This window comes from Acaromyces ingoldii (assembly GCF_003144295.1).
Source record: "Acaromyces ingoldii strain MCA 4198 unplaced genomic scaffold FA10scaffold_1, whole genome shotgun sequence".
NCBI classification, from domain to species: Eukaryota; Fungi; Basidiomycota; class Exobasidiomycetes; order Exobasidiales; family Cryptobasidiaceae; genus Acaromyces; species Acaromyces ingoldii.
Window position 1 is genome coordinate 587,137 of NW_020290247.1, and position 14,458 is coordinate 601,594.

General features: G+C 58.0%; 5 protein-coding genes across 5 annotated transcripts; 2 read left to right on the forward strand and 3 right to left on the reverse strand.

Moving 5' to 3' along the window:
- Nucleotides 1–25: 25 nt before the first annotated feature.
- Nucleotides 26–2,224, reverse strand: FA10DRAFT_298284 (hypothetical protein). The gene is made up of 2 exons (XM_025524577.1): nt 583–2,224; nt 26–518 (listed from the first exon to the last, which is right to left on the reverse strand). Exons 1-2 carry the CDS (start codon nt 2,016–2,018, stop codon nt 44–46), a joined length of 1,911 nt encoding a protein of 636 aa, XP_025380026.1. The 5' UTR covers nt 2,019–2,224; the 3' UTR covers nt 26–43.
- Nucleotides 2,225–2,622: 398 nt separating this feature from the next.
- On the forward strand, nt 2,623–7,418 carry FA10DRAFT_282510 (P-loop containing nucleoside triphosphate hydrolase protein; the record flags this gene model as incomplete). Its single annotated transcript, XM_025523780.1, has 3 exons — nt 2,623–2,655; nt 2,717–3,037; nt 3,099–7,418. The coding sequence occupies 3 exons, from the start codon at nt 2,623–2,625 to the stop codon at nt 7,416–7,418; spliced, it is 4,674 nt and encodes a 1,557-aa protein (XP_025380027.1).
- Nucleotides 7,419–7,596: 178 nt separating this feature from the next.
- On the reverse strand, nt 7,597–9,113 carry FA10DRAFT_246795 (iron permease FTR1; the record flags this gene model as incomplete). The annotated part of the gene is made up of 1 exon (XM_025519425.1): nt 7,597–9,113. Exon 1 carries the CDS (start codon nt 8,917–8,919, stop codon nt 7,597–7,599), a length of 1,323 nt encoding a protein of 440 aa, XP_025380028.1. The 5' UTR covers nt 8,920–9,113.
- An 828-nt stretch (nt 9,114–9,941) lies between these two features.
- Nucleotides 9,942–12,475, forward strand: FA10DRAFT_246799 (multi copper oxidase). Its single transcript, XM_025519426.1, has 3 exons — nt 9,942–10,418; nt 10,516–10,627; nt 10,709–12,475. Exons 1-3 carry the CDS (start codon nt 10,254–10,256, stop codon nt 12,319–12,321), a joined length of 1,890 nt encoding a protein of 629 aa, XP_025380029.1. The 5' UTR covers nt 9,942–10,253; the 3' UTR covers nt 12,322–12,475.
- A 17-nt stretch (nt 12,476–12,492) lies between these two features.
- FA10DRAFT_263584 (COX15-CtaA-domain-containing protein) lies at nt 12,493–14,394 on the reverse strand. The gene has a single exon (XM_025520275.1). It carries the CDS (start codon nt 14,363–14,365, stop codon nt 12,632–12,634), a length of 1,734 nt encoding a protein of 577 aa, XP_025380030.1. The 5' UTR covers nt 14,366–14,394; the 3' UTR covers nt 12,493–12,631.
- Nucleotides 14,395–14,458: the final 64 nt, after the last annotated feature.

The window sequence follows — 14,458 nt, forward strand, 5'->3', positions numbered from 1 at the left end:
TATTACATTCGCATCTCTCTCCCTTCGTCAGAGTGCGGGCCGGTCATCTATGGACCTGGATGGTACTGACACATAGCAACGCAGCGGCCTGAAAGATGGCAAAGAGGAAAAAGGGAAGCCAGGGTACCGAGTCAAGCGTCTCTACATAGACTGCCGTCGTGAGGATCTTGGACAGCGTCATTGTCAGACCATCGACGAGGGAGATGAGGGCGAAGAAGGCTGCGGTGGCGCGCTTGTGGAACGCTTCTTCGCGTTCAGCCTCTCCTCCTGCCGTCGCGTTGAGATCTTGTCCTGGCAATGGATCTGGCACGCTGGCAGCCGAGTCGGAGGAAGAGGAAGAAGAAAGAAGGGGGGTGGTGTAACCGAGAGCATCGACAGTGACTGTGACACCCACAGAATGGAGTGCCGCCTGCGCGCCTGCGCCCATCTGTAGCAGAAAGATGCCAGTATACAAGGCCGTGGTCGAGAGGAATTGACTCGTCGCAAGCGAGATGAAGAGCCACACAAGGCTGTCCAGGCTTCACGCGGGCGACATCTCAGCATTAGCAGCGTCTCAGAGGGGAGATGGGTGGCAGCACTTACAGGTAAGAGAACTTGGCTAGAGCAAGGTCAACACGGGCTTTCCAGAGCGAGACGAGGCCTTTGAGGTGGTGCAGCTCGTCTGCGTCTTCGTCGTCATCTCCTTCGGGCGCGGTTTCTGCTGGCGTGCTGTTGGCGATCCTCTTAATCTCGCCGTTCGTCAAATGCCTCAGCCCAGCCGGCTTCCTTGTGTAACGCTCCAGCACATAGAAGATCGCGGGAACGACGATGGCCAGCGCCAATCCGCGGCCGACGCCCACGATGGAGACGAGGAGACTGATGTTCTCGCCTGTCCATCCAAGACGGTAGCTTCCATACTGGGCCAGGGTGGAAAGGCCGACGATGCTTGTGTTGGCAAGTGCCTCCGTCAAGGCGACGCGCGTGATGCGCCAATCGAGCAAGCCGTCAGACGGGCGACGGCGCGGAAGGATGATGGAAAGTGTGGAAATGTCCGATGGCTTCCTCTTTTGGTCGTTGTCGTCCGATAGCGCTTCAGCATTCCGAGGGGCTGTTTCGGGAAGCAAAAAAGCGACGGTTATAATCGTTGCCATCATGCCGGCGGTGGCAACCAGGAGTGCAGTGACGTTGCTGTGCTCTGTCAGCACAGGAGCTGGGACCTGATCGGTCGGCGGCCGTGGGCTGTAAGGCGGTTGACGTGGTGTCTCAGGCCCATGTCTGCGCCAGTCGAGGCTGGCCAGAAAGCCAGTACGACTGATGGGATACAGCTCGGCGCACAGACTCAAGAGAAGGGGACCAAAAGTCAAGCCCACAAGGATGCTGATGGTAAGAAAGAGGTAGTTTCGCGTTCGGACCGCAGCGGACGAGACGTCGGTGACGAGAACGCGGATCGCAGAGATGACGACGAGCTCTGTCCCGAGCATTGCGTAAAAGACGGTCATTGCGAAGAGCGTTGCGAGCGAGAGAAGGGGTCCGAGACGCCAGGATCCCGACGCCGTTTGCGCCGTCGGCCCAAAGGGATAGAACTTGGGCAGCATTGCAAGGGCGAAGCTGATAAGTGTCTCGGAGAGGATACCGATCATCAGGACGGGCCGTCTACCCCACTTGGACAGCTTCGAACCGTAAAAGATCACAGCCATCGATCCAATGCCGGTGCTCAAGATGTCGGCAACGAACGTAACTTGGGCCGTGAACGATTCGACCGACGACGGCGAGCAGGCCTTCGTGTTCCCCCCTTCAAAGGTGATCGTCTGGACCTCGTCTGGGTGAAGACCATAGTAAGCTGCACAGGCGAGATCCCTCGTTGCCGTCATTTCGAAGCCCTGTTTGCCGTAATAGAACAAGAAGAAGGTCGTCGCGACCAGCAGGGTCCTGATCAGCGGCCATTCGGCTTGTAGCGAGTCGACAGCTTGAGCCCATCTGCTCTTGCCAGCCGCCCCTCGCTCGCCCAACAGCGGTTGTCTCTCTTCTTGACTCGTCATTGTGTCTCTCACATGGGCTTGTGGAGGATGCGAGTGGTCGTTGCCTATTCTTCTGACGCCCTTTATAGCAGCTACCTTATCATATCGACACTTGCGGGTGGAGGAAGACACTGTGACCGAACTTCGGAATGGATGCCTTCGAAGTGGATCTGTGCGTATCGCTAGGCTAGGCCTCTCTGCTGCGCAGGAACACGCTAAAACACGTCTCTCCGCTTATGGACCTGGCTGAGATAGAACTACGCACGGTACGGTAAGTGCTCAGCTTCCTCAGCTTCCTGAGGTGGGATTCGCTCAGCCTCGGTGCTTAGCTTCTTCTCCATTTTGCTCGCTAGATTCGCCGTTACAATCTTCCTGGCGCGTCGATGAAGATAACAAAGGACGTTGGAATATAATTAATTCCCACATTCAGGCACATGTCGCCAAGCACTCTCTCACCGCAGGCTTCTCTGCTATGCTGCATATCGGACACGATGTTCTCCGTATGCACCAGATAAGCTCCATAGAGACTGCTCCGCTACTGGTGCTGAGCATCAAGTCGTGAATCCCTTTTAAAGACGGGTGACAGGCACACGAACACAGCCGAGCCAGCTTTCCTCGCCCCAATATGGGCACCAGCGCCTGCAATGACGGCTCCTTTGTGAGTGCCACGCTCCAAGGTCGTGTGGACCATTCGGCTGACGCCGGGGCGGGATGACAAGGGACCAACGTCGACTTGCCGATTCTTCGACTTTACCCTTGCATTTGAAAACATCATCTTGGCTGCAGTGCCTTCAGCAGCGCTCATCCTCGTAGGACTGATTCGCATCGCGTTCTTGAGCGGCAAGGCGAATGCACCGACAACGGCCGCGGGGTTGAAGAACAGCGATGATATCGTTGGCGCAATGCGGACCAGCTTGGCTATCCTCCATCTCGTTCTCAACGCTGCCGTGCTTGGTCTCGCCGTAAGCCGCGGCTCCATCAAGGACATGCTCGATGCCGATACCGTCGTACCTGCCCTCGGTCTTGCCTTTGTGGCAGCGGTGAGTTGTTTGCCCTGACAAAAGCGTGTCAAGTTGCCTGTCTGCTGACTTGCCGTGTCAGGTCGTCTGCGTGCCCACGTCCTATCTTGAACGAAAGAAGACTTCGGGCGGAGGCTGGCTGCTGCCCGTTTACCTCTTTTCGACTTGTCTTACCGATGCCTGCCGCGTTCGCACCCTCTTCAGCGTCGCCTCGAGCACCTCTCATCATGGCCCTTTGTCAGCATTTGCAAGGCTTTCTGCCACACTTCTCGTTGTAAAGGCGCTCATGCTAGCTGCTGAGAACACGGCCGGTGTCGAGTCGGACGCCACAAAGGAGGCAAGGGCAAGCTTCATCAGCAAAATGTTCTTTTGGTGGCTCAAGGACCTGCTCTGGACCGGCTTTCGGAAACCGCTGGAGATGGAGGACCTCGATGACCTCGGTCCGAAGTACTCGGGCAAGGTACTCGGCCAAAGGCTTGCCGAAGCCTGGCAGCCTCGGGAAGAGCAACTTCCGCGTTCAGGTTATTTCGCTCGACGACGGTCAATAGCAAAAAAGGACGGAGGGGAAGAGTTGGCTATGCACGAGCTGGGTAAAGGATCGCTCGACGGATGTGGTTCCACACAGTCCCATCGGGTCACCAATGGAGGCAATGGCCACACACACCAATCTCATCGTAGTACCAAGAAAAAGGGGAGGAGCCTACTGCTTGCTTGCTTCCTTGCCTTTCCTCGCGAGCTCCTGGCTCCCATCATCTGGCGTCTTATCAATCTGGGTGCTACGCTCAGCCTACCATTCCTCGTCAGCCGCACGTTGGCTTTTGCCGAGTCGTACGTCTCGGACAATGACCAGCAGCAGCAGCCGGCGGCATATGGGTGGGGTTTAGTAGGCGCATACGGTCTTGTCTACCTCATCCTTGCCTTCAGCACCGGTCAATTCAATTGGCTATGCAACAAGGTCCAGGTCAAGCTGCGTGGCGCTCTGATCGAGGTCGTATATCGCAAGAGCCTGCGTCTGCATCTGGATGCTGCAAAACGCCGCGGTGGTGGCTCGGCGGCCAACCTGACGTCCGTCGACATCGAACGCTTTGTCAAAGCCGTCCTCGCCTTTCATACGCTCTGGACAGGCTTTCTCATCATTGGCGCTGCGGCGTTCCTCCTCTACCGCCAGCTCGGCCTGGTCTTTCTAGCAACAATCTTCAGCATTGTCGTTTGCCTTGTCGTGCCTCCTGTGGGCTCCAACGGCCTCACCGGTCGACAGACACGGTGGAGCCGAGCGACAGATCGTCGAGTGAATTTAACCAGCAGCGCCATTGCAAACGCGAAAGGGCTCAAGTTCATGGCTTATGAAAAGGTCATCGAGAAACGCCTCCTCAAGAGCCGTGACGAGGAGCTGGCCATCGCTTGGCCCTTCTGGATCCAATTCGTTTTCGTCAGCACTTTTACCAATCTCGTGCAGGAGATTATGGCTTTTTCTACCTTTCTTGCCCTCATCTTGGTTGATCGATTTACCGGCTCGCACAACTTCACTGTCCACACAGTCGTCACCTCGCTCACCCTGATGCAAATCCTCGAAATACCCCTTTTGACGATGGGACAGTACTACGCACAGCTCCTATCAGCCTATGCGTCGTTGAAGCGGATTGAAGAGTTTCTCCGCGAGCAAGAGCGGCCCACGTACGCGGACGACGATGGAGGACGTGCCCCTAACGAAGACGGGGAAGAGCTGGACATGAAGAGGCGCCACAACTTCTCATCAACGGACTCAATCTTGCCTCAGGAGGAAGCTTTCGCCGCCTCGTTTGACTCTGCGACCATTGGCTGGAACAAGTCAAAGCCAATTCTCGTCAATGTCACTGCAAAAATCCCTCATGGCGAGCTGACGATGCTATGTGGCACCCTGGGCTGCGGCAAGTCAACCTTTCTCCTGGCACTTCTGGGTGAGGCCGATTTGTTGAGCGGTTCGTGTCGTCTTCCTATGAAAAAAGCGCCCATCGCATACGTGGCACAAGACTCATGGTTGCAGGAAGGTGCCTCGATTAAGGACAACATCCTCTTTGACAGTCCATTCGATGGCGAGCTCTACCATACAGCAGTTCACTCGACGGCTCTCGGCCAAGACCTCGAGGAGCTAGCTGATGGCGACCGAACACTCGCCAGAAGCCTCTCCGGTGGGCAGCGGCAGCGTGTGGCCCTGGCCCGCGCAGTCTACTCTGACGCTCAGACCTACATCCTCGACGACGTAATGAGTGCTCTCGATGCCGAGACAGCGTCACACGTATGGAAGTGCCTTCTGGGGAATCAGGGCTTGTTGAAGGGAAGAACGGTGGTACTGGCGACCAACGCTCTTCATCTCATCCATCACGCAGCTCACATCATTCGGCTCGATGCCGGCAAGATCGTCGAGATGGGTCGTTTCGAAGAGCTATCGGACAAGGGAAAAATGGCCATCTCGCGTGCCTCGCTCGATTCAGAGGCTCCCGATTTGGCCAAATTAAGAGCAGCGAAGCCCAAGATCCGGTATGAGGAGAAAGACGACGACAAGCATGAAACCGTAACGAGTGGGGGCGTGCAATGGCGCGCCACATATGGCGCCTGGGCCAAGGCGATTGGATGGGGCGTCTTTGTGATGCTTATTCTCCTCGATGTCTCTCGCTCCAGTAGCCGCCTCGCGTGGAATTTCGTCATCCAGATCTGGGCACGTAGCAACGAGGAGCACTGGCAGGGCGACCTAGCAAAATACCTCTCCACTTTTACCGTCCTCGTCTGGTTCGTCATCTTTGTGACCCCTGTTGAAGACATTCTCCTTGTCTATGGATTGGTCTTCAAGGCTGGCCGCCGCATCCATGCCGACGAGCTGCGCGGCGTGCTGTACGCCACGCTGCGCTTCTTCGAGGAGAATGCCTCCGGAAGGATCATCAATCGCTTCTCGCAAGACGTTTTTGTTGTCGACTGGGAGATTACGATGGCCTTCGGTAACTTCCTTGGGTGCACAAGCATGCTGATCGGTCAGATTTTGACGCTTGTCATCCCTGTACCTTTCATTCTCATCGCTGTCGCCGTCGCGCTCGTTGCCTACGTCCTGATCCAGAGGCTATATGCGCCACCGAGCAGACAGCTTCGACGCTTGGAAATGGCTACAAAGTCGCCCATTTATACCCTTTTCGCCGAGACATCGTCGCCGTCTGGGTTGGCGACTGTGCGAGCAGCCGCACGACAGTCTACGTTCGAAGAGATTAATACGGCCCGGCTTGACAAAAGCCAAGCGCCGTATTACTATCTCTGGGGTGTCCGACGGTGGTTGCTCACCTGGCTCAACCTGCTCGCTCTGGTCATCAATGTTGCCCTCGTTGCCATTGTCGTCATTCTTCGAAAGTCTTCGGCCGTGGCGCTTCTCGGTGTGGGTCTTGTGCAAGCCACACAGATCAGCACGATGCTCAACCAGACGCTCCTTGCATGGACCGAGCTGGAGATCGCGGGCGTGGCTCTAGAGCGCATGCTGGCCTTTGCAAGGCTCGAGCCAGAGGAGAGCGCTTCGACGCCCGACGGACGTTCCCGAAAGTGCATCGAGCCCGCCGAGGTCAAGGGACACGTAGAGTTCAAGAACGTGTCAATGTCTTACGTCGAGGGAGCTGACCCCGCCCTCAAAAGAGTCAGCTTCTCCATCCAGCCGGGCGAGCGCATTGGCGTGTGCGGACGGAGCGGATCAGGCAAGAGCACACTCCTTTTAGGCCTCTTTCGGATGCTGGAGCCCGTCGAAGGCGAGATTCTCCTCGATGGCCACCCCATTTCGAGCACGCAGGCACATTCGCTGAGGAACAGTATGACGATCGTCCCGCAGAATGCGCTCCTCCTGGCTGACTCGGTCAGGAACAACTTGGACCCCGCTAGAGAGAGGAGCGATTCAGAGATTTGGACAGCGCTTGACAAGTGCAGGATGCGTGACTTTGTTCAGGCTCTGCCGAGCGGGCTCGATACACTCGTCGTCAGTGGTGGCAGTGGAAGCGCGGAAAGCAGCGCAAAGGACAAAGGCGGCGACGACGACGACGACGACGATGAAGATGCTTCGAGAGGAGCCAATTCCAGCGTCCACTTCAGCGCGGGCCAGCGTCAGCTGTTCAGCCTGGCTCGAGCCCTGCTCAGACGAAGAAAGGTCCTCGTTCTCGATGAGGCGACGAGCTCGATGGACTACGAGACGGATCGGGCGGTGCAGGAGGTGCTTCGGAGCCAGTTCAACGACTGCACAATGATCACCGTCGCCCATCGCATCGCCACCGTGAGGGACTTTGACCGCATCCTCGTTCTGGGTGCGGGCCAAGTCGTTGAATTTGACACGCCCGACAATCTGGTCCAGAAGCCCAATGGCATCTTCCGGTCACTCGCCATCGAGCAGGGGTGTGCCTGAGGCACTGCGATGCTATTTCCACAGCTGCGATGCCATTTCGATATTATTTTCCCTCATTCGTTCTGTAGATGGGCCCTGAACATCTCTTGAACTACATGTGTATTCCCTGACAAGACAAAATGTAAAAGTGACGACAAGACAAGAGAAACAGGATGGAGAGAGAAGGCAGAAAAGTCGATTAGGTCGACGAGGCGCGGAAGTGAAGGAGACCCTTCTTGCCCTTTTGCTTAAGCTTCTCGTCGACGAGGCAGTAGACGAGGTAGAGGACGATTGCCATCCAGTAGAGGATGTAGACGAGGACGGAGCCGAGGTTGGCCGTGTTGTTCCACCCGACCAGACTGTTGAGGACAGACCAGCCGCTGCCGCCGTTGTCGGTCTTGTCCTCTGGGTTGCAGCAGTCGAGGTGCCAGAGGTAGTTGAGGGCGTCGTACGAGCCCGGGCCGTTGCCGCCCTCGGCAGCAGCGTCGCCGACCTTTTGCACGTAGCGGTAGAACTGGAGGTAGTAGATGGAGCGCGAGATCATGCCTGCGGCAATGACGAGGAGGGCAGCGGTGGATGCGACGAGGAAGATCTTGACGCGGGAGAAGGATCCAGCGCGGAAGACGATGTAGCCGCAGAGGAGACCGGCAAACAGGCCGACGATGGCCGGCAGCGGGATGGAGCTGGCAGGTAGGCCGAGCGAGACACCGCCGATGAAGACGACGCCCTCGAGGCCCTCACGCAGCGTCGTGATAAAGGGAATGACAAAGATGGCCGTTGCGCCGCGGGCCTCGCCCTCAAACGGCCTGCGCACGACGCGCACCCACTGCTTGAGCGTCATTTTTCCGTGCTTTGCGTCGGAGTTGGCCGCTGCAGGCGATGACGGTGCGGCAGCCTCGTGCGAGGCCGACTGCTGCTGGAGCAGGTGGGGCGCCTCGACTTCCGAGCTGGGCGACTGAACGGCCTCGGCGCCCTCCTTCTTCTCCTGGTTGGGCTGCTCCCGCTCCTTTGTCGTTGTCGAAGACGAAGACTGGCGCTGGAGCTCTGACGCTTCGCTCTTGATCTCGTTCTCGCTCTGCGTCGGGTGTTCGAGGCCGGCAAAGGCTCGCGCGAGCTTCCGTCGCCATTTGCCGCGTGACCGGTCAGCGCGGAGGATGGCGAGGGACATGGGCGTGATGAGGAGCACGGCAATGAGGTTGAAGATGCCCTCCCAGAGCTCTTCTGACCGTCCGTACAGATCTGTCGTCTGGGTGTAAAAGACGGCGAGGAAGGCGGCGCCAATGATAAAGGCAATCAGCAGGCCCGAGAGGGCACCAAAGAAGATGTAGCGGCGTAGCTTGCGGATCAGCTGGCGCTGCTTGACAGCCTCCTGCTCCTCGCGCTCATTCTGCGGGACTTTGCGTACGTCGACAATACGCTCGAGCATGCCCGAAAGGATGCCGATGACGAGGGCCGCCTCGAGGGCCTCGCGGAAGGCAATGAAGAAGATTGCGGGCGCAAACACCTTGTTGCCCGTCGGCATCTTGAAGACTTGTTCGCAGTGCTTGCTTCAGGGAGTGTTTGTGGTTGATGATGAGGAGAGAAAGAAGAAAGGAGGCAAACGAGGGTGAAGAAGAAAAGAAAAAAAGAGGCTTGACAAGATACCTTTACGAGTAGTGCTCAGGCTCAAGCTTCTCGCCCCTCCCGGGGCACACAATCAATCAGATCACAGTTAGGGAAAATGCGGCATCTTCTTTGTCTCGGGGAGAATGGCCAGGGCTGCTTCACAGGCAGGTCAGCCCAAGAAAGAGTGCAGTCAAAGTCTTGCCGCGGTACCTGCGCTGATGCTTGACCTTGACCAATCGTGCGAGCTTTTTTTTTTTCCTTCCCTAGCTGCTATCAGTGCTACTAACAGCTAATAGCTAGCAGTAGTAGGGCCCGACTTCCTGCCTGCTTTCAAACCCCGAGCAACTTGTGAATGAAACGGAAAGCTTATCAACTCTCCTGCGCTGTAGCTGTCAATCCAAAAAAAATGGGCTCTTCCAACGACGCTAGAAGAGGAAGCAAGGGCCACTCCCTACGAAGACGAAAATCGCGCGAGTAATTTTTTAGACTACAGTAGCTTAGTAGCTGGGGTGGCGCTCGTTCCAGGCCTCAGGATTCTTTTCCCGGTTTTAATCTGATCGCGGTATTTTCGAGGTTCAAGATTCAGCCCCCCTACCAGGTCAGTGTGAACCGGCCCTTTGCACGGCTTCTTCGTGCGTAATCTGATCAGAGCAACCGGGGATGGCAGGAAGAAGAGAAAAAAAAAGCCGACTCACTTCGTCCTCCAACGGCTGCCGCCGCAAAACAGCGTGCTGCATGTAGCCTAATTACACTCTCTGCCGTGGGCTCGCATGCCCGCCTCGACACTCGCCCCGCCGGGAGCTATCTGATCTGACACCTATCCACCTCAGGCCATGTCTGCCTGCAGTCAAACGATAAGAAAATAGAAATAGAAATAGAAAACATCAAATAAAAATAAAAATAAATGGGAAGAAGTGGTCCAAGTCAGAGCGTCGCGCCAAGCAAACGAGCACTCTGATCAAGACTGCCTCCTCGAACAGCTGTCTCGACCGGAGACGATCCGCCACAGACTACACGTACGTACGGCTGTAGAGCTGCAGGCTGTTGGACAGCAACTTTCGTTCCTGCCTTGATTGCTCGACTTTCGGGTTTGATCGCGGCCTTTTTGCGAAAACCGATAGCTTGCGAGAAGAGCAAAGCTAGGCGAAAGGCAGCCATTTTTTTTTTCTTCGCCTTCTTCATCATACCCCATCTTCCATCGTCGCCGTCGTTGTCATCGTCGTCGTCAAAGAGAGAAGGAAAGAAGAGACGATGCTGGCTCCACTGCTCGCTGCACTTGCATCGGTCGCTGGCCTTGCACAGGCTGCAGACGTCAACCTTGACTGGCAGGTCGGTTGGGTCAATGATGTCAACCCAGACGGACTGGCGTCGAGGAGAGCCATTGGTGTCAACGGACAGTGGCCGCCGCCCATCATTGTGAGTGTCCTCCTCTCTCATTGCTCTGTGTCCGAGAGCAACCCTTGGAAGAGAGTCTTCTCATGCTGAAAAGGTTCTTCCATTCCCTCTGGCATAGAACATCAACTCGACCGACGCACTCAGTATCAAGTTGACAAATGCCTTTGGCGATGGCACCAGCACCTCGCTGCATTCTCACGGCATGTTCTTTAACAACACCAACTACTACGGTGAGTAGAAATCACGGGCCTGTGCCATCGACTGATTTATTGAGGCTGACGGTGGCTGTGATGACGGCGTGGAATGAAAAGATGGCGCCGTGGGCATCACCCAGTGCCCGATCCCCGACGGACAATCGATCACGTACGAGCCCCTCAACTCGAATCTGAGCCCGGCCGAGCGTAAATCGCAGTGGGGCACCTTCTGGACCCATGGACACTACTCCGGTCAGTACGTCGACGGTCTGCGCACGCCGAGCATCATCCACAATGCCGCCGGCGAGGTGCACCAGTACGACGAAGACTACACCATTATCCTCGCAGACTGGTACCACCGCGAGCACCAGGACCTCCTCGTCAATGACTTTCTCAACACCAAGAACCCGAGTGGCGCAGAGCCCGTGCCAGACTCGGCCCAGCTCTACATTGCACACACGCCCGCCAACGGCACGGCAACCTACCTCGAGGGCTTCAACGAGAACTCGACGCTGCCGTTCCAGACGGGCAAGAGCTACCGTCTCCGGCTGATCAACATGTCGGCCCTTTCGATGTTCCACTTCTGGATCGAGGGCCACGACATGCAGATCATCGAGGCCGACGGCGTCGACATGGAGGCCTTCCCCATCGACTACGTCACCCTCAGCGTCGCCCAGCGCTACTCTGTCCTCGTCCAGGCACGCAACGACACGTCGCAGAACTGGCTCATGCACGCCAACATGGACCCAGAGATGTTTGACCAGGTGCCGGATGCGCTCCAGCTCAACATCACCTCGACGATCTCCTACGGCGCCGACAAGGCCAACGTGGGATCCGACCGGCCCACACTGGACGCCTACGACATGTTTGACGACACCCAGCTCGTGCCGTCGGCCGTCGAGCCCATGGTGCCCGCCGACGTGTCGCACGACCTCAACGTCTTCTTCACCACCTACTCGGACGGCAAGAACTACGCCAGCTTCAACAACATCACCTACGTCCAGCCGCTGGTGCCCTCGATTCTGTCGGCAAAGACGACGACGGACGTCAGCCTGCGAGCGAACCCGGCCACGTACGGGCTCGAGAGCAACGCCTACGTCGTCAACCACCTCAACATGGTCGAGCTGACCATCTACAACTGGGACGCCGGCTTCCACCCCTTCCACCTCCACGGCACCCAGTTCCAGGTCGTGCACAAGAGCATGGACGTCACGTCGGACGACCCGACGGTGAACCCGCCGTTTGTCGAGGGCAAGGCCAACCCGATGCGAAGAGACACGGTGACGGTGCCGTCGGGCGGGAGCGCCACGCTGCGCTTCCGCGCCGACAACCCGGGCGCCTGGTTTCTCCACTGCCACATCGACTGGCATCTCTCGTCGGGTCTTGCCGCCATCGTCCTCCAGGCGCCCGAGATTGTGGCGCAGAACCAGACACTGCCGAGCGAGATTGCGTCGCAGTGCGCCGCGCTGGGCATGCCCACGAGTGGCAATGCCGGTGGCGTTATGAACTCCGTCACCAACTTTGGCACTTTGAGAAAGGCACCCGCCCTCCTCACGACGGGCTGGACCGCGACGGCCGTCGGCACCTTTACGGCCTGCCTCATCACTGCCCTCCTTGGTATTGCCACCATCTGCTGGTACGGCTTCTCGTCGGGCCTCCAGGAGGACGAGGACGAGGCCAAGGGAGAAGGAGAGACACAGACGCAGACACAAACACAAACGCAGACGTAGAGGAAGCTTACATCATGGGCCCCAGGACGAGGGTGGGGAGGGAAGGCAGTTGCTGTGCTCCTTCTCCTCCTCCTCCTCCTCCAACCGCGTCGCCCCGTTCTTGGCAGTCATGTACTTTCTTGCTTGGAATCTTCATCTTGGAATGGAAGTGAGCTTTTCGATATCCTTTTGCTTTCTTCGAACAGTCCTTCTCTTATTGCGAGTGGTGTTAATGATGATGATGGTGATCATACAGTACAGAGGAGAGATGAGTGGTGGGTGCAATTACAAATTATGTGGGAAGAGAAAGGGTAGAAAGGGACGGACGGCTTCAGCGCTGCACCCTCTTGAGGGCCCTCGAGACAATCTCTGTATTTCGAGTCGGCGATGATGGCGACCTGAGGAGGGCCTGGCGTGCCAAAAGTGCCAGTCGGCTGGGCGGCCTGAGCGAAGCCAGGAGCGCGCACATGGCCGAGAGCAGCACGACGCTGCCGGCTTGGTGAAGGCTGGCGAGCTCGATGGGGACGAGGTAGATGAGCGTCGAGATGCCGAGCGAGGCTTGCGTCACGGCTGCCAGGGACGCCAGCAGGGCCATGCGCGGGACCATGGGCGGCAGCGGTGTCTTGGAGCGCAGGAGCGACGAGGACAGCCGCCGGCTCCTCCAGCCGAGCGCGAGGACGGAGCAGAGGGTGGTGATGGCCAAGCACCGGTGGATGAGCTGCACCGTCACTGGGTTGGACGTCATGTTGGCCACGATGAGGTTGCTGTCGCTCGATCGACGGTACCGCTCGTCGAGCAGCTCCTCTCTCGGCGGCACAAAGCCTTCGCCCATGTAAGGGAACTCCGAGTAGACGAGGCCGGCGTCCAGACCGGCCACGAGGGCACCGCTCATGGCCGTGACAAAGACGAGGCCCGCCACGCCACGAGACAGGCCTCGGAAGCGACGGACGCGCGGGTCATCGAGGGCAGCCACCAGTCGCTGCGCATTGTCCTTGACTGACATCGACCAGCCTCCTGCCCGGCTTGTGCCCGTGGCGACGGCATGATCACGGAGGATGGAGATACCCGTGTGCAGCATGCCGAGATAGACCAAGAAGGCAGTCCCCAAGTGGGCTGCCAGACGGAAGTGCGACACGCGCGGGTGCCAGCTCTCGCCGGCGCTCGTCGACGGCTGCGAGGCCGCATGAGCGACACCATCGAGTCGCACATCCTTGTCACCGCTCGTCGACGAGACAGTCGTGTTGGGGTGGCTGGGTGCCAGGGCGGGTGCGCTCTCGTCGGGTGCAGCCAGGCCGCTCTTGACCATGTACCAGCCCAGGGCGCCCTGGAAACCGATGCCTGAAGCAATGGCGAGGAGCTTCCACCGAGTACCCGCCGAGACCCGCCCCCTGACAACAAAGTAGAGAGCTGGGAGAACAAAGGTGACGCCAATGATGCGCCCGAGGATGCGATGGGACCACTCCCACATGTAGATGCTCTTGAAGTCGTCGACGGTCATGTGCCGGTTGAGAATGACCCACTCGGGCGTCTGGCGGTACTTGTCCCACTCCTCGGCCCACTCGGCGTCGGTCCAGGGCAGACGCATGCCCTTCAGCCCGGGGTTCCATTCGGTGATGCTCAGACCCGACTCGGTGAGCCTGGTGAGGCCCCCGACAACAATGACGGCAAAGACGAGAAAGGCGCAGAAGAAGAGGTGGTAGGCCACCGCTGGCCGTGTCACGCTTGATCCTTGCTGTGCCTGAGATTCGCTGATGGCTGGTATCCCTTCGCCTCGTTGCGGCGGTGTTCCCCTCTCCTGCTGCTGGAGCGATGCATCAATGGATACCGTGCTGTATCTCGCGCGACTGAGCAAAGCCAATATCGGGGAGCAAGCGGGGGTTGTCGGTGCACTAGAAGGGCGGAGCGGCGAGAGGCAAGGACATGAAGAGAAGAAGCTTCGAGGCCCACCAATGAGCAGGGGCGTTGCGATGCGCGTGCAGGTCCCTCTGTACAGCCCTAGTCGAGCTGAGCTGAGCGTCTGCAGCAGCAACGGCGTCGAACTGCAGCCTCGGACGCTGGCCATCATGTCCCCGTTGGCTGACGTCTCTTGTCGAGAAGGAGAGAGGAGAGCAAGCTGACTTCTTCTCTCCTTGGACAAAGTCGAATTAGTCAGCAGCAA